At 42.2% G+C, this 25,396-nt stretch overlaps 1 protein-coding gene across 1 annotated transcript in view; it reads left to right on the forward strand.

Moving 5' to 3' along the window:
* Positions 1 to 14,277, forward strand: part of LOC311143479 (protein Wnt-6-like) — a 38,892-nt gene extending 24,615 nt beyond the window's left edge. The window contains exons 3-4 of the mRNA XM_084179306.1: positions 9,324 to 9,634; positions 10,687 to 14,277. Of these exons, the coding sequence (XP_084035432.1) occupies positions 9,324 to 9,634; positions 10,687 to 11,148 (773 nt within the window). The 3' untranslated portion in view covers positions 11,149 to 14,277. The remainder of the gene's footprint in view (positions 1 to 9,323; positions 9,635 to 10,686) is intronic.
* The last annotated feature ends 11,119 nt before the right edge of the window (positions 14,278 to 25,396 follow it).

Genomic DNA, 25,396 nt, shown 5'->3' on the forward strand with positions numbered 1-25,396 from the left:
AAACGTTTGACTCAAGTTAAACAATTTAAAGGCAACGCTACCAAATACTAATTGAGTGCATGTACATTTCTGACCCACTGGGAATGTGATGAAATAAATAAAAGCTCTGCTATTATTCTGACATTTCCCATTCTTAAAATAGAGTGGTGATCCTAATTTACCTAACACGGGGAATCTTTACTAGGATTAAATGTCAGGAACTGTGAAAAACTGAGTTTAAATGTATTTGGCTAAGGTGTATGTAAACCTTCGACTTCAACTGTATATATACAGTGAGGGAAAAAAGTATTTGATCCCCTGCTGATTTTGTATGTTTGCCCACTGACAAAGAAATGATCAGTCTATAATTTTAATGGTAGTTTTATTTGAACAGTGAGAGACAGAATAACAACAAAAAAATCCAGAAAAACTCATGTCAAAAATGTTATAAATTGATTTGCATTTTAATGAGGGAAATAAGTATTTGACCCCCTCTCAATAAGAAAGAATTCTGGCTCCCAGGTGTCTTTTATACAGGTAACGAGCTGAGATTAGGAGCACACTCTTAAAGGGAGTGCTCCTAATCTCAGTTTGTTACCTGTATAAAAGACACCTGTCCATAGATGCAATCAATCAATCAGATTCCAACCACTCCACCATGGCCAAGACCAAAGAGCTCTCCAAGGATGTCAGGGACAAGATTGGAGACCTACACAAGGCTGGAATGGGCTACAAGACCATCGCCAAGCAGCTCGGTGAGAAGGTGACAACAGTTGGTGTGATTATTCGCAAATGGAAGAAACACAAAAGACCTGTCAATCTCCCTCGGCCTGGGGCTTCATGCAAGATCTCACCTCGTGGAGTTGCAATGATCATGAGAACGGTGAGGAATCAGCTCAGAAATACACGGGAGGATCTTGTCAATGATCTCAAGGCAGCTGGGACCATAGTCAACAAGAAAACAATTGGTAACACACTACGCCGTGAAGGACTGAAATCCTGCAGCGCCCGCAAGGTCCCCCTGCTCAAGAAAGCACATATACAGGCCTGTCTGAAGTTTGCCAATGAACATCTGAATGATTCAGAGGAGAACTGGGTGAAAGTGTTGTGGTCAGATGAGTCCAAAATCGAGCTCTTTGGCATCAACTCAACTCGCCGTGTTTGGAGGAGGAGGAATGCTGCCTATGACCCCAAGAACACCATCCCCACTGTCAAACATGGAGGTGGAAACATTATGCTTTGGGGGTGTTTTTCTGCTAAGGGGACAGGACAACTTCACCGCATCAAAGGGACGATGGACGGGGTCATGTACCGTCAAATCTTGGGTGAGAACCTCCTTCCCTCAGCCAGGGCATTGAAAATGGGTCGTAGATGGGTATTCCAGCATGACAATGACCCAAAACACACGGCCAAGGCAACAAAGGAGTGGCTCAAGAAGAAGCACATTAAGGTCCTGGAGTGGCCTATCCAGTCTCCAGACCTTAATCCCATAGATAATCTGTGGAGGGAGCTGAAGGTTCGAGTTGCCAAACGTCAGCCTCGTAACCTTAATGACTTGGGGAAGATCTGCAAAGAGGAGTGGGACAAAATCCCTCCTGAGATGTGTGCAAACCTGGTGGTGGCCAACTACAAGAAACGTCTGACATCTGTGATTGCCAACAAGGGTTTTGCCACCAAGTACTATGTCATGTTTTGCAGAGGGGTCAAATACTTATTTCCCTCATTAAAATGCAAATCAATTTATAACATTTTTGACATGCGTTTTTCTGGATTTTTTTGTTGTTATTCTGTCTCCCACTGTTCAAATAAACCTACCATTAAAATTATAGACTGATCATGTCTTTGTCAGTGGGCAAACGTACAAAATCAGCAGGGGATCAAATACTTTTTCCCCCTCACTGTATATATATATCATTGAAGAAATTAAGAAATATCAGAACCGGAATAAAAATATATATACATACACAGCATGTAAATCTTGGTGGGGCAACAAAACAAAAATGTGGGGGATGCCTGCCAGCAAAGCCACTACACAGCACAGCACAACACAACACTAAACAATACATTAATTTCACTATAACGGTGACAAACTGTGCCCAGAAACTGTTAGGGACTACATAAAGCTGTCCCAACAGCAAAGTCCCAACACCAGTCCCAACACCTTACCACTGCTACAGCTGGCAATCAGCAGAGCCTTGTCTGGCAGTGAAACAGTTCATTCAGCCTCATTTACTGCCTTAAATAAAAACATAGCTGATATGGCTGACTCGCTTAAACAAATGTGTTTTATACTGACAATTATGATGTACAAACTATGTCATAAGGGGATGACAAGCAATAAGAGGCAATCTGTAATTTCGATTAAGACATTAATGAGCGAGCTAGGACGGACGTAGTCAATATAACTATTTGTTCAGCACTTTTGAAATGTACAGCGACAAAATTCAGAACATGGGCTGTTCTTACAGTGTTCTCCCTGTACACCAAGTCAGAACCGTAGGATAAATAAAGCGGGCATATAAGCAGACAATGAAAGCTCTTACAATATTCGATGATTACATTTCTCTAAAACAGGTTATAGGCTACATGTGTAACAACTCAGAACAGTAGGCAAAATTATTAGGGTGAGGCACATGGGCTACTAACAGCTTACTACACAACATACACTTAGTATTACTTTCTTAGCTACAGTATACATATCTCCCTGGTATATTACATAATTTATGCAGCAGCGTACAACACATTTTTGGACTCACCTTGTTGTGCTGTGCTCACTTGAACAGGATGGTGGCGCGGCAGTCCTTCATGGGCAAATTATGTCATCAAACTTTGTCATCAAAGTCTGGCATTCTCTGGATTTATGGTGCTTTCAAGACAACTGGGAACTCAGAAGAAAACATGGTCAAATCATGATGACGTCAGCGATCTTCAGGTCGTAGCTCTAGAAAGAGGCCAGAGTTCCCGACATACAATTCCGAGTTGGATGACCGTTGAAAAGGTATTTTCCCAGTCTGAGCTCTTTTTTTCTCGAGTTCCCAGTTGTCCGATTTTGCAATTCCGAGTTAACAGTTGTTTTGAGCATGGCAGAAATCATGCTGGATTGACAGCATGGCCAATGTTGAATGTTGAACTCATTGTTGAATTTGCGATTTCCAACTTGTTGTGTAATGTTTATGTCCAATGGCCGATGAGCACGATATGTTTTATCTATAATTTCTCTTCATTATTTCTCTTCATATGACAAGGATTAAAAAGGATTTGCCAGTAGATTGTTGACTTGATTCATGATGATGACTGCTAGCTAAGATTTTGAAAGTATGATGTTGACATGATCAGTCCAATCAAAGCTACTGTAGATATAACGTGATTTGACATCATTTTATCTGTGGCCAATGACCTTGAGCCTTCTTGGATGGGCACTTCTAATGTAACTCTATGGCAGCACCCAAGGGGCTTGAATTTTCGAGCTCTACCCTTAGATTTGGCAGTGACATAGTGTACCCATGAGTGACAGAACACTGAGCCAATTACGGCCCAACTAGAGAACATTACCAACCCCTACGCTCCGTATTTTCTGCTGCCTGCCCCACCACCACAGAAAGCACTGAGCTAGGCTGAAACACCTGCATTTTGGAGCTGCCTTACTCAAGAAAGCAAAAAAGAGACCATGTTAGTATGCAGCTTTATTAACTCAATTATTATTTATTTGTTTACATTGTTTGCAAACTGATTTGTGACACGTATTAATGCCAAAATAACATGCAAAACACCCCACCCCCAAGAAATATTTTATTTTTAGCTATTTTTAGCTAAAGATGTGGGGCTCCGCCCCACCTGCTCTGAATGACGGGTCGCCACTGTACATAGTATAATGGTGTGTAAAGACCGTATGGACAGTATAGATAAGGTGTGTACAGCAGTAGTTATATAGGATGAGCCAAGACTAGAATACAGTATATACATATACAGTGGGTAAAACATTATTAAATTGACCATTGTTCATGCGGTTGCGGACAGTGCAATGCCGTACCAGACGGTGATACAGCCCGACAGGATGCTCTCAATAGTGCATCTGTAGAAGTTTGTGAGGGTCTTAGGGACCAAGCCGATGTGGATGGGGGATGCTCTCTCTGCTGTCTCCTGTAGTCCACGATCAGCTCCTTCAATTTGTTGACGTTGAGGTAGAGATTATTTTCCTGGCACCACTCCGCCAGGGCTCTCACCTCCTCCCTGTAGGCTGTTTCATCGGTGTTGGTAATCATGCCTACCACTGTTGTGTCATGAGCAAACTTGATGATTGAGTTGGAGACGTGCGTGGCCACGCAGTCATAGGTGAACAGGGAGTACAGGAGGTGGCTGATCACGCACCCCCGTGGGGCCCCCATGTTAAGGATCAGCGTGGCGGAGGTGTTGTTGCCTACCTTCACCAATTGGGGTCGGCCCGTCAGGAAGTCCAGGACCCAGTTGCACAGGGAGGGGTTCAGACCCAGGGCCCTGAGCTTAGTGATGAGCTTGGAGGGCATTATGGTGTTAAAGGTTGAGCTGGAGTGGATGAACAGCAATCTTACATAGGTGTTTATGTTGTCCAGGTGGGATAGGGCAGTGTGCAGTACAATGGCAATTGTGTCGTCCATGGTTCTGTTGGGGTGATATGTGAATTGTAGTGGGTTTAGGGTGTCGGGTAAGGTAGATGTAATATGGTCCTTAACTAGCCTCTCAAAGCACTTCATGATGACAGAAGTGAGGGCTACAGAGAGATAGTCATTTAGTTCAGTTACCTTCGCTTTGTTAGGTACAGGAACAATGGTGGACATCTTGAAGCAAGTGGGGACAACAGACTGGGATATGAAGAGATTGAATATGTCCATAAATATTCCAGCCAGCTAGTCTGTACATGTTCTGAGGACGCGGCTTGGGATGCCGTCTGGGCCAGCAGCCTTGCGAGGGTTAACGCGCTTAAATGACTTACTCACGTCGGCCACGGAGAATGAGAGAACACAGTCCTCGTGAGCCCCGAGGGACTGCGAAGAAGGTGTTTAGCTTGTCCGGGAGCGAGAGCCAATGTCCGCAACGTGGCTTTCCCTTTATATTGAATGGAGTCTTGTGTCTGAGCCGCCGAATTGTGACTCCACTTTTTCCCTGTACTGTCGTTTCTGTTGAGTTATTGAAGGACAGGGACATCCATAAGGTGCCAATATGCCAAAAAGCAGACAGTCAGAGAGGACAGAGAGAGGATAAAAACTGACCCCGATATCAAGAATATCTGAAAAAGGAAAGGGAAATAAATGCGAAAATAAAGGAAGAGGGAAAGGTCAAATTAGTAAAATATGTATCTGAGAGGGAGAAGAGGTACACAAGAGCAAGATGGAGGTCAAGTCAAAGACAACACAGGGCAGCAGTGAAAAGGCAGAAAGAAACAGATAGAAATAATTGTATTGATTGTGTTATTTATGTGAATCACATTCGATATGGTATCAATTAAGTAAGCAATTAAGTTCTGAATGTATACGCCGGGTCACTACCGAAACGCCTGATATTTTGCCACAATAAAGATAGGAAAAGTTACAATTTAAACATCTAACAACATAATTAATTAGATGCATAAGTAATTCAATCAATCAATAAGTTTCAGATTCATAAAATCGACATTGAACATTTTACAGAGAACAATAGAGATTATATTTATCTAAATTAAATGTAAATGTTTTCCAAATCTGGTAAAAAATCATGTTTTTACTATTTTGTAAATGTTGTATGCAAATACAATTTCAGAAATTTATCTGTAATAGAAGGATAATCAAAATTATCAATACTGTGCATGGTTCTCCCATTATTGCAACTTTATCACTATGTTTCGGTAGTGACAAATTTAGTGGGGTGGAATTCAGGACAATATTTCAAATATGCAATACAAACAAAGTGTGTGAGTAGTAGATAGCACAGGAGGTTGGTGGCACCTTAATTGGGGAGGACGGGCTCATGGCAATGGCTGGAGCAGAATCAGTGGAATGGTATCAAATACATCGAACACATGGTGTCCATGTGTTTGATGCCATTCCATTGACTCCGTTTCAGCCAATATTATGAGCCGTCCTCACCTCAGCAGCCTCCGCTGGTAGATATGTCTATCAGACATATGTCGTAAGCTGGTAGATATGTCTATCTGACATATGTCGTAAGACGTGCTTAAAGTTTTGGAGAAATATGATACAAATGTGAAAAAAACATTTAACCCCCAATTTGCACCACTTCTGTAGAATGACCCATATTCACTGAGTGTACTAAACATTATGAACACCTGCTCTTTCAATGACATATACTGACCAGGTGAATCCAGGTGAAAACTATGATCCCTTATTGATGTCACTTCTTAAATCCACTTCTTAGATGAAGGGGAGGAGACAGGTTAAAAATGATTTTTAAGCCTTGAGACAATTGAGACATACAGTGGGGAAAAAAAGTATTTAGTCAGCCACCAATTGTGCAAGTTCTCCAACTTAAAAGGTGAGAGAGGCCTGTAATTTTCATCATAGGTACACGTCAACTATGACAGACAAATTGAGAAAAATAAATCCAGAAAATCACATTGTAGGATTTTTTATGAATTTATTTGCAAATTATGGTGGAAAATAAGTATTTGGTCACCTACAAACAAGCAAGATTTCTGGCTCTCACAGACCTGTAACTTCTTCTTTAAGAGGCTCCTCTGTCCTCCACTCGTTACCTGTATTAATGGCACCTGTTTGAACTTGTTATCAGTATAAAAGACACCTGTCCACAACCTCAAACAGTCACACTCCAAACTCCACTATGGCCAAGACCAAAGAGCTGTCAAAGGACACCAGAAACAAAATTGTAGACCTGCACCAGGCTGGGAAGACTGAATCTGCAATAGGTAAGCAGCTTGGTTTGAAGAAATCAACTGTGGGAGCAATTATTAGGAAATGGAAGACATACAAGACCACTGATAATCTCCCTCGATCTGGGGCTCCACGCAAGATCTCACCCTGTGGGGTCAAAATGATCACAAGAACGGTGAGCAAAAATCCCAGAACCACACGGGGGGACCTAGTGAATGACCTGCAGAGAGCTGGGACCAAAGTAACAAAGCCTACCATCAGTAACACACTACGCCACCAGGGACTCAAATCCTGCAGTGCCAGACGTGTCCCCCTGCTTAAGCCAGTACATGTCCAGGCCCGTCTGAAGTTTGCTAGAGTGCATTTGGATGATCCAGAAGAGGATTGGGAGAATGTCATATGGTCAGATGAAACCAAAATAGAAGTTTTTGGTAAAAACTCAACTCGTCGTGTTTGGAGGACAAAGAATGCTGAGTTGCATCCAAAGAACACCATACCTACTGTGAAGCATGGGGGTGGAAACATCATGCTTTGGGGCTGCAAAGGGACCAGGACGACTGATCCGTGTATAGGAAAGAATGAATGGGGCCATGTATCGTGAGATTTTGAGTGAAAATCTCCTTCCATCAGCAAGGGCATTGAAGATGAAACGTGGCAGGGTCTTTCAGCATGACAATGATCCCAAACACACCGCCCGGGCAACGAAGGAGTGGCTTCGTAAGAAGCATTTCAAGGTCCTGGAGTGGCCTAGCCAGTCTCCAGATCTCAACCCCATAGAAAATCTTTGGAGGGAGTTGAAAGTTCGTGTTGCCCAGCGACAGCCCCAAAACATCACTGCTCTAGAGGAGATCTGCATGGAGGAATGGGCCAAAATACCAGCAACAGTGTGTGAAAACCTTGTGAAGACTTACAGAAAACGTTTGACCTGTGTCATTGCCAACAAAGGGTATATAACAAAGTATTGAGAAACTTTTGTTATTGACCAAATACTTATTTTCCACCATAATTTGCAAATAAATTCATTAAAAATCCTACAATGTGATTTTCTGGATTTTTTTTCTCATTTTGTCTGTCATAGTTGACGTGTACCTATGATGAAAATTACAGGCCTCTCTCATCTTTTTCAGTGGGAGAACTTGCACAATTGGTGGCTGACTAAATACTTTTTTCCCCCACTGTAGATTATGTATGAGTGCCATTCATAGGGTGAATGGGCAAGACAAAAGGTTTAAGTGCCTTTGAACAGGGTATGATATTAGTGCCAGGCGCACCGGTTTGTGTCACATTCAACCATTTCCCGTGTGTGTCAAGAATGGTCCACCACCCAAAGGACATCCAACGCAACTCAATATTAGGATGTTTTGTACACTCAGTGTAGTGCACTACTTTTGACCAGAGCCCTATGGACCCTTGTCAAAAGTAGTGCACTATAAAGGGAATATGGTGCCATTTAGGACGCAGTCTATATGAAACCTCCTGCAGAAGCAGACATGACTGGCCTGTCTAAGAGGAGTCTCAACAGAAGTTATTGAGTTAGTCAGCTCTGCCCCTTCTGGACACTCAATTGGCCTGGGAGGAGAACATTTGTTTTCCCCCGAGATCTATTACAGCCTAAACCTGAGATGAAACAGTGATGGTGTGTGATGGGGAATGGCCTTCACAATGCACACAACAGGCAGGCAGGGAAGGGCTTTATTGGAGCAGTATGTAAGGAGGACTGAGGAGGACTGTGTGTTCAGGTGCTGGTCCAAGCTGGGCTGGGGCTGGGGCTGGGGCTGGGGCTGGGGCTGGGGCTGGGGCTGGGGCTGGGGCTGGGGCTGGGGCTGGGGCTGGGGCTAGGCTGGGGCTGGCAGGGAGACGCCACACACAGAGAACAGGCCTGTATGGAGCCATCACTGGGTGTGCAGACGGACAGCTGGTATTAATATCACAGGGTGCTGGTCTGCAGGGCCCTCGCACGGCACCGATTCCGTTTCACTAGATTTAATGAATCCCATTCACTGAATCATGCGATATGGATTTGGCACAGGGCTGAGCGGTGACTGCACGCTCATGTCTTCCAGCTCCAGAAAATAAATGTCATTCATTTCAACTTCGACACAATGGACCGCTAACGGCCTACCTCCTCTTCTCCCTTATAACAGCTAGGAACACTGCATAGACATGTTGTCTTTTCCAAAGCAACAAAGAACAATACACATTAGAATGATGTTGTGGTCCCTAAGATAAAGACAGAGGATCAATCTGCAGTTTTAGCCATACATCCCTCTGGGCTAGAGTGGTAAACTCCCCTACTACAGAAATAGCCCTGCAGCTGTTTACTAGCCCTCCTATCTCAGATACCAAGGGTATCAGCACACTATGTGACCTGGGTCACTGCTCTGTTCGCTCCTCTGATGACACCCGTGTGTGTGTGTGTGTGTGTGTGTGTGTGTGTGTGTGTGTGTGTGTGTGTGTGTGTGTGTGTGTGTGGGGGTCTTTCAGACATCCGGGAGACAGCGTTTGTGTACGCCATCACGGCGGCTGGCGTGACCCACACAGTGACTCAGGCCTGCAGTATGGGGGAGCTACTGCAGTGTGGCTGTGAGGCGACCAGGAGCAGGGCTCCCCCCCGGCCTGCTTCCTCCTCCACCACCACCTCTGGCGAGGGAGTCAAGTGGGAGTGGGGTGGCTGCGGAGACGACGTGGAGTTTGGCTACGAGAAGTCCAAGCAGTTCATGGACGCCAAGAGGAAAAAGGGCAAGAGTGACATCAGGACGTTGATCGATCTCCACAACAACGAAGCAGGACGACTGGTAGTGAATTCACTTTTCTGTTTTGATAAGGATTGTGGCACTTCTTTTGTACTTTTTAATCCTTTATTACAAAGGGTAGAGATAGAGAGGAAATAATGCTGAAAGAGCCCCTTGCTGGCTGCGGTACAGTACATGTGTTCCAGAGGCAGCAGCTTTGAACGCTAGACCACCCCAGGCTGTGAATGAACTGTTTATAAATCAAACACACTCATCTCCTATGTTTTATTTGACCTGTGCTGATCTAAGCAAAAGTACAGGTAAGGATACTTCTGAAAAGTTTTTTATTATGCTCACTATCATCAAGTTAAATTCTTTCATTTATGTTGATGGTTTTTTTTAGAAACAAAGTTGATAATTAGGCCTAGATGCTGAAAGTATTCATTGTTTAGCTGAATGTTCCTCTTTTCATCCAATGCGTCATCCAAGACAGCCTCTAGCCATAGTTTTGTAACACTGTAAACTGATATTTTAACAACAATCATATTTCTGATAAAAGAAAACAAGTGTGAGCCACACAGTTTGCTTTCAAGGCTTTAAGGCAAGTAGCTGCTAATTTTTCTCCTTGTAAAACTTTTATGTTTTCAGGTCTTTGTCAAGGACTCAATACAGTACATGTATGTTGAAAACATGAAATATTGGATTTACAATGGCCTCCTTGTTGATAGGGAGAGAGGAGCATTTAGGAGGTTGTCTGCTCTTTTGAGAAGTTAATTACAGGTTATTGCTTTGAATTTCCTGGGACTTTGCTCACCCCTGTCAGTATTGCTTCATCACAGTATATTACATTGGCACACAAGCCAAAACCTTTCCAAGGGGTCAGAGACAGGTAAATGGGGAGGAGTGGTTGTGTAGTTGGGCCAATTATAGTCTCAGGGAGACAGGTTTTGAACACAACAACAAGAAGCAAAGGTTGCCCACATGTAGAATAACAACAAAGTGAGGTTAAAGACTTAGGAGGTTAGAGGCAGGGTTTGGGGGGGGGGGGGGGGTAAATTCCTTCTGAAAAGTGTCTGCTTTTATCTCACCTATCTATCTCTGTGTCTTTACTACAGGCGGTGAGGAATTATATGAGGACTGAATGTAAATGTCATGGCCTGTCTGGGTCTTGCACACTTCGGACCTGCTGGAAAAAGATGCCTCACTTTCGCGAGGTGGGTGATCGCCTGCTGGAGAGCTTCAATGGAGCTTCCAAGGTGATGGGAGGCAACGATGGCAAGACCCTGATTCCCGTAGGCCAGAACATCAAGCCTCCGGACAAACAGGACCTGATCTACTCGGCCGAGTCGCCCGACTTCTGCTCGCCCAACAGGAAGACGGGCTCATTGGGAACGCGGGGCCGCATGTGCAACAGCACAGCCATGGACGTGAGTGGCTGTGACCTGCTGTGCTGTGAGCGTGGCTACCGAGACGAGACGGTGGTGTTCGAGGAGAATTGCCTCTGCCGCTTCCACTGGTGCTGCGTGGTGCAGTGTAAGAAGTGCTCGGTGAGGAAAGAACTCAGTCTCTGTCACTAGCATTACCACAGAGAAGCTGGGTTGGTTTCAGGCCTGACCTCTTCTGCCTCACACGAAAGATGCACGGAGATCAAGCTCCCACAGTTCAATTCAGGAGCACGCTGAGAGATTAGTGTCTTATCTAGGATCATCTTGGACAGAGCTGCAGTAACTCTTCTCTCAAGCTGTAGAACAGTCCAGAATGGCCATTTCTTCAGTGCTCGCCACATAGAGCTCTATGACCCTGAAACTGAGGCTCTTTTAGGCTCTTTTTCTAGAAACCCACTGGAGGAACTTACCCAACAACTGTTCCAGCTCTCCAGAGTGGAATATTGAATGTCACATCTAAGGTTAAAAGTTACATTTCAGCTCCCAGAACGTTCTAGAACAGAATGCTTGGTCCCATCTCATAGAAGACAATCAGATAGCTTGGTACCATTCTCAGTCATCGGCACGGAGATCTTTGCCTCTAAAGCAGTGGTTCCCAAACGTGTTTGCACAGTGACCCACCTCAAGACTTTAGCTATTGAACCAGAAAATAGCATAACAACTGTTTCTAGCCTCAAAACCCAATGCCAAGACCTTCTAGGAACATGCTACAACCCCCAATTAGGGAAACACTCTCCCTAGTCAGTTAACCGTGTAACTACAAGTGGGGACTATTGTAACAAAAGCATAATGACTTTTGAGTGTGGAAAATAAGACTATGGTCATGGTAATAAGATGGTAACTGGAATGTTATGAAAAAGGTAAATGGACATGCACAACATGGAATACAGGTATCAAGCACAAAATATATGAAAAAGGGAAATGTGGGGGTTATTTGTTTGGAGGACGAACCCCATCCTGTTTCATGGTGAGGAGCTGAACTGACACCCAAGACTATTATTTATGAACATTTTATAGTGATAAAATGAGGAACGTGCCTACCATCTCTCTGAAAAGCACTTTGGATATGGGAGTTATCCATGTAAACTATATGTTACATTGGTTGTTGTTTGAGTAGTTTGCAAATGGAAAAACCTGTTACGACTTTTTTTCGTATGAGGTGCAGTATCGAGAAAGTATAATATTATGTTTATCTGTTTAATATACAGGGCTTTTGTATGCACTTTCAATTAAAGCATTTGTTGCGTATAGATTTGTTACATATAGTCATGTTTTGCAGAATGGCTATTCACAATCACATACAATGCTGACAATGAATCCATCCATTTGTCTCTTTGATAAGTCAACTCTCTGAAGTGAGTTGGATGTTAGAATGCCCATTTCTTTTGACTCTCTACCTACGTTCTTTGGAATAGGCAGATCAGATCTCTGTTTTTTGGGGGGGAAACAAAACATATCTTCACTGTGATTAATAATAGCAATTACTTATGAAGTGTGTTGTACCCAAACACGTTGTACATTTTCACTCTTTATGTGTATAGGTCTAAGGTATTCAAGTGTACTGTGTCTTACCCTTCTTTTAGAGTATGTTTTTGTTGCTACTTACCTTTCAGGGATCTGTAAGACAAGAAATTGTTGGGCAAAAGAGAGAGAGAGAGTACGATGAGAGATGACATCGCTACAATTTATTGCCAATATGCCATGGTTTATGACCAGATGATTCCTTGCCAGAGGGTTCATCGTTAATATTGTTACCATGACAGTGAATACACACTGCACAGGATCACTCTATCCTCGGAGCTACTAGTTCTGTCTGTGGAGTCAGCACCATTAGATTTTTCATTTAACCTAAATGTAGTTTTTGTACAAAAGCATATCACATTAAGGGAGAAAAACTTGGTATAATGGAACTATTATGACTGAGTTCTGATTCAATATTAGGCATTCTTTACGTAAGCAGTAGGATTGACCACTTTACCATGTTAAGTTTAGGTTGCAGTCTACCAAAGCACGAAATCAGACCAAATGTGGTCATTCATATATGAGATACACTCGGTGGCCAGTTTATTAACAAAAATGGTTTGCTTCTACAGACAGTGAGTCACGTGGCTGTGGCCTTCTATATAAAGCAGGCAGACGGACATTGAGGCATTCAGTTACTGTTCGATTGAATGTTAGAATGGGTAAAACGAGTGACCTAAGCAACTTTGAATGTGGCGTGATCGTTGGTGCCAGGCGCACCAGTTCTAGTATCTCAGAAACGTCCGGGCCTCCTGGGTTTTTCACGCACGACAGTGTCTAGGGTTTACTGAGAATGGTGCGACAAACAAAAAAGAAGCCCTGTTGGCAAAAATAGCTAGTTGATGAGAAAGGTCGAAGGAGAATGACAAGAATGGCGCAAGCTAACAGGCGGGCCACAAACAGGCAAATAATGGCGCAGTAGAACAGTCGTGTGCAGAACAGCATCACGCAACGCACAACTTGTCACGGATGGGCTATTGCGGCAGATGTCCACACCGGGTTCCACTCCTATCAGTTAAAAACGACAAGAAATGGCTACAGTGTGCATGTGATCATGAACATTGGACAATTGAAGGTGGAAAAACATTGCCTGTTCCGACGAATCCCGGTTCCTGTTGAGTCAGGATTTGGCGTAAGCATTGTGAGTCCATGGCCCCATCCTACCTGGTGTCAACGGTACAGGCTGGTAGCGGTGGTGTAATGGTGTGGGAAAAGTTTTCCTGGCACACGTTAGGTCCCATGATACCAATTGAGCAACATTTGAACGCCACACCTTGTAGAATCCATGCCCCGAAGAATTCACGCTGTTCCGGAGGCAAAGGGTGGTCCAACCCGGTACTAAATGGGTGTACCTAATAAACTGGCCACTTAGTGTATACTGTATGCATGAGCATGACCAATCAAGGACTGAGCCTTTATTTTCCCCATAGAACAACTTTAGGACTTGTTGGGCTGCCAGGAGTTTTTCACTGTTACTGTATGTATGTTTAAACAGCCCTTGTCAAAATGGAAGAGTTGCTTTGTCGTTTTCTTGATTCAAGGCAAGACAATGATCTAAAGATAATTCGTCAGCATTTGTTTGGATTCAGAGACAGAATTTTGACTTTCATAATTGCTTGTTCATTGATTAAACTTTTGTATTCTACATGTTGTTATTTTCCAGTGACAGTATGTGTAGAAATTGGAATAAATTGAAAAGTGAGTTTCTGCACTAACTATACAAATAAAAAGTCAACTGTTCTCTCTACTCTCGATTTTTGGGGTATTTAATTTAAAATATATTTTTGTTGTATTTGATGTGAACAACATCAAGTAACTTTTTTAGACCAAGACAAAGCAGAGATTTAGATTCATTACCCTTGTATAAACTGCTAGATTTATAGAAACCTATGTCACTTTTTCCTTCCATTGACCTTCAACACATCGTGTAAGTGTTATTCTAACTGGTTGACTTCATACTAGGTCAGGGTTGAGGGTTTCACCTCACTCCCGATGACCATTCTCTAAAATATATTTTTCGACACTTCTGCTTCAACTATATCCTTTTGCCACTCAGAAACAAAGGTGTTGTTTTTAGTTATTTATGGTGTTAGGGAAAAAAACTCCTGCTGTATTAGTTTGAGCCTTGCAAGTCGACACAAGTTCATATTTTCCAGGAATTCACATTGCAGCAGAGCCAGCAGTGTTCAAGGCAGAGGTAGGCCACAGACAGGAAAAGCGCCAGGAGCGCTCTCTCCTCAAGCTGCCACGGCTCAGCATGGGTAAAGTCAGAGGAACTGCATAGACAGTGGATAGATTTATAGAACCCCTGATATTAATGTGGCTGCCTCTCTCTCCCTGCCTGCTTGCCGTGTTTCAATGAAGAGGTGTACTTTTCCACATGTCCCCTTCCAAGCAGTGCCCTGAGGAATGCAGTGTATTCGGAGATCTGTCTGTCTTTGCCCGCTGATTGTAAAACACACAGAGACATTAATGAAGGCCTGCCACTGTAAGTGGATATATGTCATGAGGCAGACAGTCATTTCCTTGGATCAATCAGACCAATAGGAGTCCTCCTGGGGTAGAGTCTGGTTATCATAAGGGCAATGAATGAACTCCTGGTGGTCTAGTCACTGAGCCTAGAGGTTCTCATTAAAGGTGCATAGTCTTTAGATACTAGAACCTTTGAATATGTCCCAAATGGCACCCTGTTCCCTATTTAGTGCACTACTTTTGATCAGGGCCCATAAGGCTCTAGTCAAAAGTAGTGCACTATAGGGAATAGGGTGTCGCACTGGTCAAAAGTAGTGAGTCCACTAAATAGGGAATAGGGTGCCATTTGGGAAACATGTTTGTCACAGAGAGTAGCTGTTAAAATGAAATCATCTCAAAGCCATTTAAAATGACTTAAATGTGAATCTCTTCTTGTTCGCTCCTTTAATCAGGGAGATCTTTCTCTGTTGTCAGGCAGCTTGAATCGTTAATAAGAACAAAGGAGAGAGTGAGAGCTAGAGTAACTGTTACAACATAACACCATAATGTTCTGTGAACTTTTGTGAATTTCTCTTAATCTTCACTGAGATGCTATCGACTATGAATCTACTCACAAACGTTGTGAGATTTGATCTGATCATAATCAGTCTAATTATAACCCACAGAGTGTAAACCTCCATTCTAGCAGTGTGTGAGCACTGTGTTTGGATGAAACAATGATATTCACGAGCAAGACGTGCCGCTGGAGATGGAAGTTCAGCTGTTGTCTGCTTGGTGGACTGACTTAGAGGGGCCCACCAAGGTCCATGGCAATAGACTATTTGAGTAACGGAATTAACTACAATGTATCATTACTTTGGCTGGATGAACATACAATTGAGCACTCTTTGTCTAGTAAAAGTAGACCTCCTTGTTATCCTTTGCAGTAAAAACATTGCTGCTTGGTCGGGGGGTGATTGAGGATCCTGCTGTTTAGGTTGACTTGGCAATGCCTGTTCAAAAGAAAACAGGCTTCAGGACAGTCACTCCAGGACTGTGTCAATAAACAATGTTGTTTGCGAACACTCCATACGGGAATTCCCTAATGTAGTTTAGCCTCTGTCCGGAATCAAATGTTGATTTCACTGTTTGAGCACAGCCCTCTTGTTGAGTATTTATGATACAGTATATGGTTCAATTGTATGGAGTCCTGGGGCCGTATGTGTCAAGCGTCTCAGACAAGGAGTGCTGATCTAGGATCAGGTTCCCCCTTCTATGTAATCTTATTCATTGTGATCTAAAAGGCAAAACTGATCCAAAATCAGCACTGAGATTCAGGGCCAACTCAGATCTTTGGACACAAGATGGCGCTGTTTGAACAGGGTGATTTTTTCTCTCCCCAATGTGGCATGCTTCAAAGACAACTCCTCGAAATGTAGTGTCGTGAAATAGCTGGTTAATTGCGATGTATGACTTGCAACACCAATACATATGGGTGTGGAGCTTTTTGTTGAGATATAGAGAGTACGTTGACTGTGGCTTTCAAATCCTCCACTCAGTTTAATTCTCTGTTCAAGGCCACTGGCCAGCCACTAATCTGTAGTTTCTTTTTTTGCCTGGTCAGCTCAATGGCACCCTATTTCCTTATATAGTGCACTACATTGACCAGAGGAGCCCTATGGGTCCTGGTCAGAAGTAGTGCACTATAAAGGGAATAGGGTGCCATTTGGGACACAGACATTAGTGCACTGAGCTGACCAGATCTGGTGGGCCAGATGCTTCAACAGACTGAAATCCCTGCTTTCTCTCTCATCCTTATCTTCATCTCTGTCACCTGAGACCACTCCACTTAAAGGTTTTGAAGGAAGCCCAGGCACAACATATCTTCAGATCTCTATCTTCACCCCATTTCTCTCCTCAGATTGTTTATCAATAATGCCTCAAGCCACTTCTTTCTCCTCCAACCGGTAACTTTCTGCAGTTTATGTGCAGTTTCCGTAAAGTTGTAAAAGTTCCAATCCGTAATTTGTTGTGATCCTTGTCTTGATAAACAAGACATTGGTGGATGATTCACAGGAGGCCATGGAGAGAGACATAGTCCAGATGGTTGGGTCAGCACTGCCCACTGAGAGAGAGAGAGAGAGAGCGAGACCACCATTTATAGCAGAGAGAGAGAGAGTGAGATCCCACTACAATATTTCCACTGTAGAGCAAAGTTCGGAGAGACTAGCCGTGCGTGCTTGCATGTGTTTGTGTTTGTAATTTCAGTTATGATACTTATGCAATTATCCAGCAACTGCAATTATTTGCATAATTGCACAGCAACAAACAGTAGAGATTTCAAAATCCGTATTCTATCCCAGCAAACATGGCCACATTGGCACGATGTGGGCCCAATGCAGGCTAAAATATTGGCCCCATGCAGGCTGCCCACATTGGACCAATGCATCTTTGCTATTAATTAGGAATTTAATTCAATGCATAAATTGCATAATTTTTTTTACAAGAGTTACATGCACTTATTGAAGTCTTTTTAAAGACTTCATCATTGGCAGTGTACAAGATTCAAAAAATTGGGCATCGCACAACACTTAAACTGGAACGACACTCTCAGTAACAGTTGCACAAAAATAACTGTGTGCACACCACACAATATTCGAATGAGCCCCCTTCTCTAGCTGGGCTTGGTGTGGGCTAGCCTGTGTTGGGCTTGGTGTGGGCTGGCCCATGTTGGGCTGTTGTGGGCTAGACTGTGTTGGGCTGGTGTGGGCTTGGTGTGGGCTGGCCCATGTTGGGCTGTTGTGGGCTAGCCTGTGTTGGGCTGGTGTGGGCTTGGTGTGGGCTAGCCTGTGTTGGGCTTGGTGTGGGCTGGCCCGTGTTGGGCTTGGTGTGGTCTAGCCTGTGTTGGGCTTGGTGTGGGCTAGACCTGTTGGGCTGATGTGGGATTGCTGTGGGCCTGGTGTGGGCTAGCCCATGCCCACCTTGCCTACCAAATACCCACATGGGGCCAATGGGGTCATGTTTGCTGAGATGTTTTCTATCTTACATACCTCTCTGGTCGTATCTCCAGCATTGCACACACAGATGTTCTTACACAATAACAATATCAAACAAACATGTAATTATGCCCAATTAGGGATACCCAGGAGTAATTCAAGCGTTAACGAAAATAAGCGTTGTTCTGATTTTCCTTAATGGGCTCTGGAGAACCTGAGCCAGCTGGTAGGTAAACACCAGCACAGAAGATACCCTGCTTATTGCCCTCCAGGAATTAATAACACATCAAATGCTTAGAACAAACCACAAACTACCTGGTCACGGAATAGCTGGGAATAACTGAGGATACCCAGACAGTATAGAATAGAATAGAATAGAATAGAATGCGGTAGAATATAATATGATAGAATAGAATAGAGTAGTGGACATTTTAGAGGATTTTACTTTACCAGCATGAAAATTCAATCCATACAGGACATGATACAGTGGAGTAGAGGCGTCATGCAACCCAGAAATCTGAAGGGGCACACATTACGTGAGGATGGCGGGAGGTGGTCCTTAGGGAGGCCCCCCCTCCTTCCGGAAGTTGGAGAATTTGGAAACTGTAAATCTGGGTAAAAGATTGAAAGGAATGTGAGTCATATTCAGTACATTTAGTAATTGCTTGTCTACCAACCTTGCCAGCAGGCATGCCAGCTAAGATTGTCAGTCAAGCTAGCTGATTGTTGTTTGGCTGATACCTGATCCTCCTTGATATTTAATTCTGAATAAAAAATTCAACATCACACTTGGTGTAAACCTTTTTAGTATGCATTCACCATCCCATTGAAATGAAACTGTGAAATTAATTTTCATTAATGCTATTGAAATTTTAAAATTATTCCAATGTCTCGAGTACCATTTACCTTTTTATGAAATTGAGCACATTGATAGATATTAAGTCAACTTTGAATAAGACCGTCATTTAAACTGTACAGCCAACTGACTTTTATTGATGTCAGTCTTCATTGGAGATGATCTGTTCTGGAGGACATCTGCAATTTATTATTTTTATTAGGATCCTCATTACCGGCAGCTAACGCAGCCTCTGCTATTCCTGGGGTCCACAAGATGGTGCTGGCAGGCTTAAATAATACATTAATGTCAAATCAATTACACTTAGTTGTTGTTCTTTTTGTTTGCTGTCACAGTTTACCATTTGGCGTAAAAAAGTACCATCCTAAATTTGTAACTAGTAGTTTTCTGATCGGATACTTTTTACTCTTACTTGAGTAGTTTCTTAAGAGGGCTACTTTTACTTTTACTTGAGTAAATTGCAATCTAAGTAACAATACTTTTAATTAAGTATAGATTTTCAGTACTCTACCTACCTTTGCAAATGGGACATTATTTGTCTTTTTACCTAAACATGCAAACACCATCAGATAGAATTCATACCAAGCAGTGCACTGGAATGACATTCAAATGAACTGGAATGACATTCACTCTCATGGGATGGGTGACCAGAAAGAACTAACTGAAACCCACACCCCCAATAAGCTATGAATATGACCGCATTGAGGCATATGTCACTGTGCTTCTACGGCTATATGCAACATGCTACTGCCTACTGTATTTCATTTGTTCATTTAGCATAATCAGTGCATCACCAGTGCCTTTATCACAGTCAACACACCTATAGCTTTAAAACAGCAACATTTTCTCTCAGCCTCATGGCAAAATGTGTAGAATAGCAAGATTAGCTATACAACTGCACATTTTCCTCTCTGCCCCATGGCAAAATGTGTAGAATTGCAGGACATTAGCTTTAAAACAGCAACATTTTCTCTCAGCCTCATGGCAAAATGTGTAGAATAGCATGAGATTAGCTATGAAACTGCACATTTTTCTCTTTGCCCCATGGCAAAATGTGTATAATTGCAGCAAGTGAACTGTTTCTGCAGGCCCATCCACCAACGAATTTCCTACTAAGCTAATGATTTGTGTCCTCCTGTACTCCTGTCAGATATCAGAGAGAGGCTGAGAGCAGCAAGCTACATCCCAAATGGTACCCCTATTCCTTATATAAAGCCCATAGGACCTCAGCCACCCAAGGACCTCAGCCACCCAAGGACCTCAGCCACCCGAGCCACGGCCTGTTCACTCCGCTACCATCTAGAAGGCGGAGACAGTAAAGGTGCATCAAAGCTGGGACCGAGAGACTGAGAAACAGCTTCTATCTCCAGGCCATCAGACTGTTAAACAGTCACCACTAGCCAGCCTCCGCCCAGTACCCTGCCCTGAACCTTAGTCACTGTTTCTAGCCGGCTACCACCCGGTATTCTTCCCTGCACCTTAGAGACTGCTGCCCTATGTACATAGAGTCATTGAACACCGGTCACTTTAATAACGTTTACATACTGTTTCACCCACTTTACATGTATATACTGTATTCTAGTCATGGCTCATCCTATCTAACTTATTTTTTCATTTTTCTGGATTATGTGTGTATATATATATTTTTATTGCTAGTACTGTACTGTACTGCAAATCTGTGTACGCAACCGGTAAACTTTGATTGATTTTGCTGAGATTTGTAGGACTTTTAGTGCACTACAGAAGGAATAGGGTGCTATTTACGACACACCCTATTTTAGCCTGACCTCCAGTATGTCCTTTCCAGATAAATAAACATGTAGAGTACTGCATAGACAGCACACTCTCTCTGGCTCATTTCACCACACTTCTGACTCTCTCGCTACAATCGAAACAAAACACGGCACATTTTTAAAAAGCCCATAAAACGTTTCGCTAAATTTAAACTCTCCCCTAGGCAACAGATTAGTGTACCTTCTGTGAGTCGTTAAGATGGTCCAAAATAAAGTTCCACTCATCCCCAAACTATTTTTTGTCCCGCAATGACTCGTTAATTGATTAGAACCATACTGTTCTTCCACCCAGAAGATTGCAACACAGATACAAAGGAATAACAAGGTCAGCCTAACCTTTCTATTGCACCATGCATCAGTTTAACAGTGCAGTTTCAATAATCAACATGTTTACAACATTGTTTTATAAGGTCTTGGCTTTAGACCTTAAAGAAGTTTATTCCCGGCTTTACAGAGCCCTGGTATACTGTACGTCTCTTCAGCAGAATTTTACTGTACAACAATCACTCAATTTCTATAGTGGTTGTTGCTATGGAGATAAAAACAGGCAGGCCAAGGTACTGACCAAAGTACTGGTCTGGATCTATAGACCACTGCAATTGTCTGAGATGTAGGCCTACAATAGTGTATTCCTCAATCATCTAATATTCCTGCATTAGCATCTGAACACAAGAGGCTTTTTCCGAACAGAGATCTGTCCTAAATTTGTAATGAGGGACATAAATACTAGCAAAACTACTTACAGTGACATCATAAAGTATTCACACCCCTTGACTTTTTAAACATTTTGATATTTTACAAAGTGGGATTAAAATGTATTTAATTGTCCTTTTTTGTCAACGATCCACACACAATACTCTGTAATGTCAAAGTGGAAGAAATGTTTTTTTAAATGTTATGAAAAATAAAACACTAATATATCTTGATTAGATACAGTTGAAGTCGGAAGTTTACATACACTTAGGTTGGAGTCATTAAAACTCGTTTTTCAAACACTCCACACATTTCTTGTTAACAAACTATTGTTTTGGCAAGTCGGTTAGGACATCTACTTTGTGCATGACACAAGTAATTTTTCCAACAATTGCTTACAGACAGATTATTTCACTTATCATTCACTGTATCACAATTCCAGTGGGTCAGAAGTTTAAATGCACAAGTTGACTGTGCCTTTAAACAGCTTGGAAAATTCTAGAAAATGATGTAATGGCTTTAAAAGCTTCTGATAGGCTAATTGACATAATTTGAGTCAATTGGAGGTGTACCTGTGGATGTATTTCAAGGCCTACCTTCAAACTCAGTGCCTCTTTGCTTGACATCATGGGAAAATCTAAAGAAATCAGCCAAGACCTCAGAAGATTGTACACCTCCACAAGTCTGGTTCATCCTTGGGAGCAATTTCCAAACGCCTGAAGGTACCACGTTCATCTGTACAAACAATAGTACGCAAGTATAAACACCATGGGACCATGCAGCCGTCATACCGCTCAGGAAGGAGAAGCGTTCTGTCTCCTAGAGATGAACGTACTTTGGTGCGACAAGTGCAAATCAATCCCATAACAATAGCAAAGGACCTTGTGAAGATGCTGGAGGAAACAGGTACAAAAGTATCTATATCCACAGTAAAACGAGTCCTATATCGACATAACCTGAAAGGCCGCTCAGCAAGGAAAAAGCCACTGCTCCAAAACCGCCATAAAAAAGCCAGACTACGGTTTGCAACTGCACATTGGGACAAAAATCGTACTTATTGGAGAAATGTCCTCTGGTCTGATGAAACAAAAATATAACTGTTTGGCCATAATGACCATCGTTATGTTTGGAGGAAAAAGGGGGGCAGCTTGCAAGCCGAAGAACACCATCCCAACCGTGAAGCACGGGGGTGGCAGCATCATGCTGTGGGGGTGCTTTGCTGCAGGAGGGACTGGTGCACTTCACAAAATAGATGGCATCATGAGGAAGGACAATTATGTGGATATATTGAAGCAACATCTCAAGACATCAGTCAGGAAGTTAAAGCTTGGTCGCAAATGGTTCTTCCAAATGGACAATGACCCCAAGCATACTTCCAAAGTTGTGGCAAAATGGCTTAAGGACAACAAAGTCAAGGTATTGGAGTGGCCATCATAAAGCCCTGACCTCAATCCTATAGAAAATTTGTGGGCAGAACTGAAAAAGTGTGTGCGAGCAAGGAGGCCTACAAACCTGACTCAGTTACACCAGCTCTGTCAGAAGGAATGGGCCAAAATTCTCCCAACTTATTGTGGGAAGCTTGTGGAAGGCTACCCGAAACATTTGACCCAAGTTAAACAATTTAAAGGCAATGCTACCAAATACTAATTGAGTGTATGTAAACTTCTGACCCACTGGGAATGTGATGAAAGAAATAAAAGCTGAAATAAATAATTCTCGCTACTACTATTCTGACATGTCACATTCTTAAAATAAAGTGGTGATCCTAACTGACCTAAGACAGGGAATCTTTACTAGGATTAAATGTCAGGAATTGTGAAAAACTGAGTTTAAATGTATTTGGCTAAGGTGTATGTAAACTTCCGACTTCAACTGTAAGTATTCAACTCCCTGAGTCAATACATGTTAGAGTCACCTTTGTCTCTAAGAGCTTTGCATACCTGGATTGTACAATATTTTCCCAAAATTCTTTTAAAAATTCTTCAAGCTCTGTCAAGTTGGTTGTTGATCATTGCTAGACAGCCATTTTCAAGTCTTGCCATAGATTTTCAAGTCGATTTAAGTCAAAACTGTAACTAGGCCACTCAGGAACATTCACTGTCATCTTGGTAAGCAACTCCAGTGTATATTTGGCCTTGTGTTGTAGGTTATTGTCCTGCTGAAAGGTGAATTTGTCTCCCTGTGTCTGTTGGAAAGCAGACTGACCCAGGTTTTCCTCTAAGATTTTGCCTGTGCTTAGCTCTATTACATTTATTTTTATCCCCCCAAAAAACTCCCTAGTCCTTGCTGATTACAAGCATACCCATAACATGATGCAGCCACTACCATGCTTGAAAATATGAAGAGTGGTACTGAGTGATGTGTTGTGTTGGATTTGCCCCAAACATAACGTGTTGTATTCAGGACAAAAATTGATTTCTTTGCCACATTCTATGCAGTATTACTTTAGTGCCTTATATTCTGTACAGGCTTCCTTTCACTCTGTAATTTAGGTTAGTATAGTGGAGTAACTACAATGTTGTTGATCCATCCTCAGTGTTCTCCTATCACCATGCTCAAAGGAATATTCAGTGTCTGCTTTTTTTATTTTCACCCATCTACCAATAGGTGCCCTCCTTTGCGAGGCATTGGAAAACCTCACTGGTCTTTGTGGTTGAATCTGTGTTTAAACTTCATTTCTCGACTGAGGGACCTTACAGATAATTGTATGTGTGTGGTACAGAGATGGGGTAGTCATTCAAAAATCACGTTAACTACTATTATTGAGTCCATGCAACTTATTATGTGACTTGTTAAGCAAATGTTTACTCCTGTACTTATTTAGGCTTGCCATAACAAAGGGGTTGAATACTTATTGACTCAAGACATTTTAGCTTTTCATTTTTAATTAATTTGTAAAAAATTATAAACAACTAAATTCCACTTTGACCTTATGGGGTATTGTGTGTAGATCAGTGACACAACATCTCAATTTAATCCATCCAAATTCAGGCTGTAACACAACAAAATGTGAAAAAAGTCAGTCGGTGTGAATACTTTCTGAAGTCACTGTAACTTCAAGTGAATGATAGGTGGACAGAAGAGGTGGAATGTACAATTATAACTGACAATAAATAATATTGGGGAATATTCAAATTGGTGAATATATAGGGCCTATCCTGAAATATGAATATAGTGTGTCAAGTATAGTAATAGAATAATATTGTAATATAATATATACTACATAAGTCCTCAGAATACACGATATTGGTAGGAAGTAGCCATGGTCTCTGGACAGGACACTGATGATTTGAGGAAACCGATTGCCTTGAGTCATTTGAGTAAAGCAACTCATTTTTGTAAGTTAGAAGTACCCTTGGTTGACATGGGACTGATTTATATTTCCTTACGTCACTTATGATACATTTAATTGAACAGAAAATGTATTCCCCAGTGAACAATTGGAAACAATTAGCCTCCATGTGTGTTAGAGTCCTGACAGCATATCTGCTTGGCAGAAAACCACAGCCCACCAGATGGAAGCAGTGTTTTTTGTTTTTCTTGAGCTTGCAACATCTTGCTATTCATTCTCAGAGAGGAAATATGTCCACTGTAATGTATCTGACCTGAGGAAAGCAATAAGTGAGTAATATAGCAGAATAGTGATTCAGTTGTAATGGCTCACAGTGGTGGTTAACTGCAGTAGTATGAAGTAGACAGTGGGACCTTTGCCATACAATATATCTACCCTGAGTCATGTAGTGCCCCCCTAGTTCAGACCATATGAACTCATGTTGTGATTTCACATTGCCAGAATGCACTGGTGGCTAAAGGTTATCGTAAAAGCCCAAGATGAGTAATATCATGTGGCTTTGAACAACTTTGTATTTTGACACAATTCACAATTCAATATCCAGTTTGTCTACAAATTAACAATTAATATGTTCAATTCATCTCAACCAAATGTTAAAGAATAGGACCAAATCAAATTAAATCAAACTTTAAATGCACTTTAATAACGTTTGATTTGATTTAGTCACAAATGCTATTCATGGGTTGCACCTCCGTCACTCGGTTGCGTAGTTGCCATT

This window comes from Coregonus lavaretus, assembly GCF_964263955.1.
Source record: "Coregonus lavaretus genome assembly, chromosome: 16".
NCBI lineage: Eukaryota > Metazoa > Chordata > Actinopteri > Salmoniformes > Salmonidae > Coregonus > Coregonus lavaretus.